At 27.7% G+C, this 8,775-nt stretch overlaps 1 protein-coding gene and 1 pseudogene across 1 annotated transcript; one reads left to right on the forward strand and one right to left on the reverse strand.

Annotated features, from left to right (window-relative positions):
- Positions 1-3,415: 3,415 nt before the first annotated feature.
- On the reverse strand, positions 3,416-6,748 carry LOC119608287 (ATP-dependent RNA helicase SUV3 homolog, mitochondrial-like). Its single transcript, XM_037962648.1, is given in 15 exon segments — positions 3,416-3,692; positions 3,695-3,861; positions 3,922-3,996; positions 3,999-4,094; positions 4,097-4,250; positions 4,313-4,492; positions 4,552-4,852; positions 5,004-5,138; positions 5,208-5,350; positions 5,352-5,518; positions 5,582-5,693; positions 5,959-6,008; positions 6,011-6,349; positions 6,410-6,724; positions 6,727-6,748. Coding segments are annotated over 15 exon segments (2,328 nt in total). The 3' UTR covers positions 3,416-3,620.
- Positions 6,749-7,374: 626 nt separating this feature from the next.
- LOC119608301 lies at positions 7,375-7,868 on the forward strand (annotated as a pseudogene).
- Positions 7,869-8,775: the final 907 nt, after the last annotated feature.

Raw genomic sequence — 8,775 nt, forward strand, 5'->3', positions numbered from 1 at the left:
TACTTTATACCGTAGACCAAACTACTGTCCTGACTATATTCTTTTGTATAGTCTATACAATAATACATATTTGCTATTGACGTATTTATAGTCTTGTCTATATACTTGTGTATAGTATTATCTACAGGGTTGTCTATAGTATCGACTATAATGTTGGCGATAATCTTGTCTATAGTACTGATTATAATATTGGCTATAGACTTGAGTGTAGTCTAGATTATAGTCCTGTCTATAGTTTTAACAATACTCTTGACTACAAGTGTTGTTTATAATCTTGACGATAGACTACTCTATAGACTTGACTATGGCCTCATCCATAATTTGGAAAATAATCTTGGCTATAGTCTTGACCCTATAGTCCTAACTATAGACTAGTATTAACTATAGTCTTGTTAATAGTTTTGACTATAGCATTGTCTAATATTAACAACATTTTTTATATATAGTCTTGACTAAAATCTTGCCTAATGCCTTGACCTTGAAAAGGGCAATATTCTAGATTATAGTTTTGTCTATTAGTAACGTGACTATATGCATTTGATTTCTATACAAACAGTTCTATTCTGAATAAGAATAAGACATTTTATTCCTGCTCCTATATCTAAAGTAGTGAAAAATACCCAGAAAATTTTTATTCAGAATAGGTCTCATAATCTTTATTTACGGTTGGGCAAACTTTAAATCTATTAATGATATTCTTTCTAGTACATAACCAGTATGTAACCAGTCAGTATTTAAATGTTCAAAAATTTAAAAACAAAATTTGAAATTTCAAATATTTTGAAATAAAAGATAAAAATGCTTTAATAGTCGTCGGTTTATTAGGAGTAGTTTATATTAAAAGATAAATTAAGTAAAATGGTGAATGAATAAAAAAAGTGACAAAATTCACAATTTCATAAAATAATTTGTATTGAATTCGAATTTTATATAAATATTTGAACATAAAATTATGTTTTTTAACCAAAAGAACAAATTGTTGTTTATCTATAGGATATTTACAATAATATTTCGGAAATTTTGAACATATTACACATGTTGAATGGAATTGTGAATTAGTCAAGAGATAAATATAAGTTAATTTGAACAACACAGGCCGATTAAACCCAGGGGCTTTAGTCTTCTTCACTAAATGATTGAGCTATGCTGAATCAGAATCTGATATCTAAGTCTAAACTGAACAAACACTCTATATTTAAGACATTTATTTATAAAATTAGTTATATCGTCTGAAAGTCTTATTTATTGTCAAAAAAGAAATTCTGAGATTCGGATTCAATGTAGCTCAAACCTTAAGAGACAATCTTTAGGTGAACGAATAACGCTCTTAGAAAAGTACATACTGGTGTCTGGGTTAACCATTTTGTTGGCCTGTGTAATTAACACTATTTATAACAATCTTGTGTAATCAATCAGTTTCGTTTTGTTGACCTAGTAATATTTAAAATTTTGGAGAATTTGGAAACACATGATCTGCTAGTTTCTTACATTCATGTAAACAAAAATGTTTAAATTTATCACAACTCATAATATTTTTTAAAAACTGTACTAATATTTTTAATAATATTGAAGTTTGTAGAGTATACAATTACTTAAATTCCAAGTTTAATAAAGTTTAAAATACAAAAATTTGTTATAAATAGTGTTGAAATATTGTTAAACTATTTGGAAATTAATTCCAAATAATACTAACCCGAATCAAAATAAAAAAAAAAATATTTTAACCAAACCTTGTCAAAGCTTTAAATTAAAAAATACAAAACTTTAAACTAAATAACTTAATACTAACAAATATATTTCAAATGCATTAATTGATGTTTAATGTTTTATTTTATACAAATAATATAAATTGAATATTTAGGATTATAATACATATTAAGAAATTATTTTTCTACCTTTATAAATCTATGTGTTTTTTATGTATTTTACATAATTTAAACCAAATTTAACATATTTTTTTAAAATCATAACTTTATTTATTAATTAATACCTAAATTTAAAGTATATAAGATATCTAAATGTTTTTTGTACTCAATTGTTGAAAAATAAAAAAAATAAAAAAATACAAAAACCAAAAGAAATTTAAAATAAACAATTAACAAAGAAATTATTAAAAAATGTGTTCTTGCAACAAAATTATAAAACTTTATTTTGATAAGCGAAAAAATAAAATTAGTTTTATTTTTTATGTAAAGCTTTATTAAACTATTTAATACAATTAAATTTTAATTGAAAAATATATTGGTAAACAAATGAGTTTTTTTTAAATAACATTAATATATAAACAACATAATCATTTATTTTTCTAATTGGACAAATGAAAGTAATGCGTCTATAATCTAAATAAAATAATATTTTAATTGAGACTGTCTTTAAAACTAATAAAAATGCTAACGAAAAAATGAGAAAAAAATAAAAATAATACAAGAAAATAAAAATTAAAATTGGAATTGGCACTTAACTAAAATTAAAGAAAATATATTAACAAATTTTTTATTAATAATTAAAGTTTATAATCAACAATGGTCTTTGGAAAGCAAGAAAAAACTATAGCAAAAGTTATACAAAATCTGTTAATTTTACTATAGAAAAACTAGCCTGAACTCTGACATTTCTTCAATAAAGTGATTTTAAAACTGTTAATTTTTCTATAGAAAAATTTCTAAGAAATATTTTCTGAACCAGGACCTAAAAACTTACGCTTACACCAAAAATAAATAAAATTTTTATATCAATTTTTAAAATAAGTTTATTTAACTGAATCTATCAATTTATTTAAGTTAAAAAGAAAAATTGAAGAAACCAAACCACACTTCACATAAATTAATTAAAAAGCACTGTTTTTATAAATCATAAATCTTCTACTTAATCAGTTTTTTGGTAATTAATAAGGAAATATTCTTTTTTTTCAAAAAAAAAAAAAAAAAAAAAAAACAATAACTAATTTTTTTAATATTCAACATTTCTGTGTAATTTCATTGTGAAATTAAAAATAAAAGAACACAGTTTAGTTGTAAAATAAGTAAAACTAAAATAAATAACAAATAATATTTGCCAATAATGACATAATTAATAATAAAATTAATAAATACTTTAATAAAAGCAACAAGAAAAAAACTAATAAATATATCAAATTTTGTTAATAAAATCTTGATAAAAATTTAAGAATTCTTTTATTTCTTTATTAGTTGTTGAATAGTAATAACTGCAAATAGTTTTCTATTCTTTAGAAAAAGTTGCCTGAAAAAATTTTTGGACATTCTTTGGAAGGCTAATATTTCATTGGCAAAAGTAGAAATTGACTGTAAACACTGAAATTTCCTATAGAAAAATAAAAAGTGAAATTTTCTAAAGAAACAGTTAACTGAAAACCTTGAGTGAAATCAGTGAACTTGTATCATTAAAACGCATATAATCACCATTTAGTGTAAGTTCATTATATTTTTTTTTATATTTTTAACATATAATTTTTTTTGTTTTGTATACAAAATATATTTTGTACAGCTCTTAAGAAATTTTACAATTTCTTCTGCTAAATATACGTAACTGGATAACAAAGAAAAGTAAAATGTTATATTACTTAAAATAATTTAACTAGCAAATATAATAACTAGATGAATTTATTTTTTACGTTTTCTACGCATCTTTTTATGTAACACAGCATCATCATCGTCAGTATCATGGGAGAATTTGTAGAATCAGTTTGATTTGAGGTATTCTGATGTTGTTGTTTCGAGGCAGAACTATGTTGTTGAGCATCCCATTCTTTGCGTAATTCACTCAACATGCCAGGCGTTAAGAGACCCTGGGCTATTAAACGATCTGTAAGACGTCCACGAGTGGTGCTGGGTATACGTGGTTCTATAAATAATAACATTAAATGAAAGTATGTTTTTTTATATTAATTGTTATACAAATTACCTTTTGTCTGCATAATACGTCTCATATTGTAGGTGGTGTCACCATCATTAACACCATTATTAGCTTCAGTATTTTGAGTAGTCTAGTAATTTGGAAAACTCCTTGCTGTATGATTTCATCAAGTTCCTTTTGTGCAGCTCTTACTGAGGCAGCATCGGGGAACAGATCCATAAGCGATAGCTTAGCCAAAGATATAAATCCATGACATCGAATACCGCTTCTAAGTGCACTAAATCTACTATTGTTTTGGGTAATGTAAAAGGCCAACCGCAGTTTTTAGTAATGAATTCAAATGTAAGCGGTTCACCACGACTATATTGGCGGGTGATCTGTGGTAATCAATATACGTTTTTTAAAACCTATAAAAATAATATATAAAATAACTACTAACCTTCAAAAACATGGAACACACAAATGGCATTTTACGATTAATGGGAGCACAGCAGAACACATAGCGTGCTCTCAAAGGCAAAGGAACATGTTGTATCATTTCGGCTAAAAATTTAAAGTCTTCTATATTACACATGAAATATAATGAGTCGTCTACGGTACAAAGATTCACGAAAATATCCTGTAAATGTAGTAAATTTTTATTAATTTATAGGTGAATTAAGGTTTTTTTGGACTCACCATTAAATTACTTAGTGTAGAATTAGGCAAATGATAAGCATACAATTCTATTTGATCGGCTGTTGGATGTAAACCCGCTTGTTTTAGTGGTTCTGGTGTTTGAGCCAGTATTTTTTTAAGGGTTTGTAAATCATCTGCCTTATAGGTGGTAACAAATCCATGTTCCCATTGTGTACGAAAACGTCCTGCTCTACCGGCAATTTGTAATGCAGACGATACGGATATAGTATCAATTTCTCGCTCACCTTTTTCATTCATTGTTGGTTTGACCAGTGAATAAAAAATAATACGTCTTATACTCCTGTAAATTTGGAAGATATTAGAAAATGTGAAGTTAATTAAAATGTGTTTAAATATAATTAATATTTTAACAAATATAAAAGACTAGATGAAATCAACTAACTTTATAAAACTATTGCTTATTTAATTTAAATAAAAAAATATGTACTCACAAATTTAAACCCATTCCAATGGCATCAGTGGCCACCATAACTTTACAACTATTATCGGGATCGTTAAATTTAGCAGCTTGGGCTAATTTTGTGCCTGGAGGTAAGCCACCGTAGATAACAGCAACTTCTTTACCTCTAAAATAAAAAAGTACAGAAAAGATAACAATAAAAAAATATTTTTAAAAATTAAAATAGCACACCTACCTTGCCTCAATTTCTCGGGAAACAGAATAAATATCATTTTTACTAAAGCAAACAATACAATCACCAGGTTGTATATTATCTAAACTAACTAAAGCGGAATCCTCTATTGTCAATTCGGTAAGACGCTTATAATTATGGACTTCAAACTGTTTCATTGGTAGTTTCACAGATTTTCTGCAATAATTCTAAGGAACCGGCTTCGCCGCACACATGTACTTCATCGGCTATAAGACCGAGAAAGGCACGAGTCCAAGCCCAGCCTCTTTGGGGATCACGTAATTGTTGGATTTCATCAATTACGGCAACTTCATCTATAACATATATTGAATAAAGTTAACTAGTTATACACAAATTATTTGTTTATGACATCTTACAGGGTGTATTGACCGAAGTCATTTCCACGGTACAGGCCACATGAGCTGCAGGTGTATTCTCATTAATGCCATATTTTCGTTCTTCTCCAGTAACTAAATCACAAGGTGTGCCCTAGATTATTAAGATTTAATTCTTTTTAATACTGTTGGTAAAAATAGTAACAATGTGTAACAACAACAAAATTACTCAATATAAGACAAAGTACAGTGTGAAGATATATTTGAGTAGATCCAATCATATTTAGATTTTTATTACACCCTGAAAATCGAGTGGTATTCCAGAAAAACGGATTCTAAGCGTTGTCGCATTTAAAAAATTGTTTCGAACAAAAACTGTACTAGGTCTCCTGAAGAGTAATATTATGCTTTCTTTATACCTTTTCATTAGCTTTATTAAACACCTCTGTGGCCAATAGCTTGAGAGGACACAATAGACACCCGTCTTAGCTGAAAGAAATCTTTCCATAGCGTGATAAGTTTTTCCAGAGTTCGTGGGACCAGCATGGAAAACTATTTTTCTTGTAATAGCGCGAGCACTTGGATACCAATTGGCGGGTGTTCTTAAATCTGAAATCTTCTTTAAATCATCCATACATTCTAAATGTGGAAATATGGTTCTGGCATGCCCTATAAAATAGGGGAATATATCGTCTACATGACCAGCGCCATGTATAATATCACTAAATGTTATATGAAGATCTACAGGAAGATTTTCAGATTCTATGCAATAGCGTCTAAATGAGGCAAAAGCCTGTTGCTGTAAATAATCTGTAAAAAATAAACAAATTTTAATTAAAGAAATAAATTTAAATACAAAGAAATACTTACTATCTAAGCCATTTTCCGAGCACAAAGCTTTTATTTCCCTTCTTTGGGTGAATTTATTTAAAATTTTCAAAATTGCGGACTTTTCCAATTTGCCCGCTAGCTCGGACCCAACATCAATTTCATCAGCATTATGTTGCACTTGGACGGGTTTAAATAATGTTGAAACATTACCCGGCTGTTGTTTACGATTACGGGCTCCATGTATTGCTGTTGCATGCAAAAATCTTTGTGTAGCCCCCACTACACCTGCGACCGTTTCCAATCGTGGTAGTGCTGATATTAATGTTAAATTTTGCGTGGCCGTACATAGTAACGTAAACTTCTACGAGAATTTTGCATTATTTTCAAACTCCAAACACTTTTAACTTAATTTTGCCAATAATTTCATTCACTAATTAATGTATTTACAGTAATAATTAAAAAAAAATTCAGCATCACACCGAATTGTATTGATTGTGATGCAATGAATTTGTTAGAAAACAATAAAATGTCAAAATTGGGAAATTTAACCTCAACTTTGATAAGAGTAAAATGTCATATGGAGAAAAAATTCAAAGAATTGAAAACATATGACAACAGGGTTGTATTTATAATTAAATGAGATGCCAGACAAAGGTAATGCTAATAGCACATTTGTAAAACAACACTTGAAACATTAAAGTTTTTAATTGAATTAATTCAAAATTAACGATTATTTAGAAATTGATGGATAAATAAAAATCCGATTTCAAAAACAAATTCAGAACTTTGTCCCTACTTCGCTAATGTAAATCGTAATGTGAGTTCAATTAAACGTTAACGGTAACGTTAACAAACCTTCTCTTCTAATCTGGCATCTTAGTTAACCAAAAACAAAACTTTCTCTCATCTTTCTTTTCTCTTTTCAAGTGAAATGTCAAAACAAACGACGTAAAAAGAAACAAATGTAAAATTTAACCACTAAATAAAAAAATCGTCAACTGTATTGCAAATGAGTCATTTTAATTTTAAAAAATCTGCTGAAAAAAATTAAATTTGGATAAAAACTAAAATAAACTAAAACTCCACAATGGGTTTATTTGGTCAAACAAAATCAAAAGATCCCAAAGAACAGGTAAAGTGCATTTTTCGTTAAATGAAAAAAGTTATAAATTCAAGGTAAACACAAGTATGACGACATCATTTTCTAAAATGAAGAACCAAAACAAATGAAAATATTAATTTATCATCATTTCATGGATAGGTACAAGAATGGACGCATAAATACGCAAGGAAAGTAATCAACTTGATCGTCAAATACGCAGCATACAAAGAGAAGAGGAAAAGGTGAAACGATCCCTTAAACAGGCAGCAGCTAAAATGATCGCGACACTTGCATCATATGGGCTAAGGAATAGTGGGAGCGCGTAAAGCCATTAATCGTATTTACACTTCAAAGGCCCACTTAAATTCAGTGCAATGCAAATGAAAAATCAATTGGGTGAGTGGTGGGCATAATGAAATATTTTATGGGACAATTTACAAAATAATTTTTGTAGTCCACTATATTATAGTAATGAGGTTGTTATGAATTTGTACTGTTTAATGTACGTTCACATACATATATCAAATATTTGATGAAAGCCGTAACCACTATCACCCTTTTAAAGTTTATTACACAAATAGTCAAAACAAACTAAAATAGAAATAATTGGGAAGTGATCTAACTTTTCTGATAGGTATTCTCGAGCACAACAATAGTCTGTTTTTGAAATTTGACACACATCCAAAAACTTGAGATACGTAGAAAAAATTAATTTTAAAGTACTTAAAAGCCAGAAACTTAGTTGAATCTCTATCGATTTTAAGTTTTCAAGTGGATTATTGTATTATTGTATAATCTTCCTTTATTTACATCTTTACTTACTAAATATTTACAAATGAGATCTTATCTTTATATAGATATTACAACAAATAATGAATTGACTAGTGATATTTACAATATTTTTTTTTACATTATAATCTAATATAATAATATAATTTCTAAGGTAAAATGGGAAAAACCTTTATATGATTTTAAATGAATTCAAATATGAAGAAAAATTATATAGGTTTAAAGTTGTGCTATTAGTTGTAATAGCACCGTATAAACATATCATTTTCGATTTGGTGATTTGCATTTAACTTTGTATAATTTCTACACATTCTCTTATCATGGGATAAGAAGAACTTTCAATTTTTTCATAAAACTTGTTTTTAATTCTTTTTATATAATCAGTAATTCTTTCGTAGCCAGTTTCTTCATGGATAAGGTATGTTGGGTATCTCCAGTGTTTGTTATATATCATTTTGAGACATTTGTTTTGAATAACTTGCAAACGATTCAAGTGACAGTTAGCTGCAGTACT

Source organism: Lucilia sericata, unplaced genomic scaffold (genome assembly GCF_015586225.1).
Source record: "Lucilia sericata isolate MDLA Ls3-8-SP2 unplaced genomic scaffold, ASM1558622v1 Contig000818F_arrow, whole genome shotgun sequence".
Taxonomy (NCBI): Eukaryota; Metazoa; Arthropoda; class Insecta; order Diptera; family Calliphoridae; genus Lucilia; species Lucilia sericata.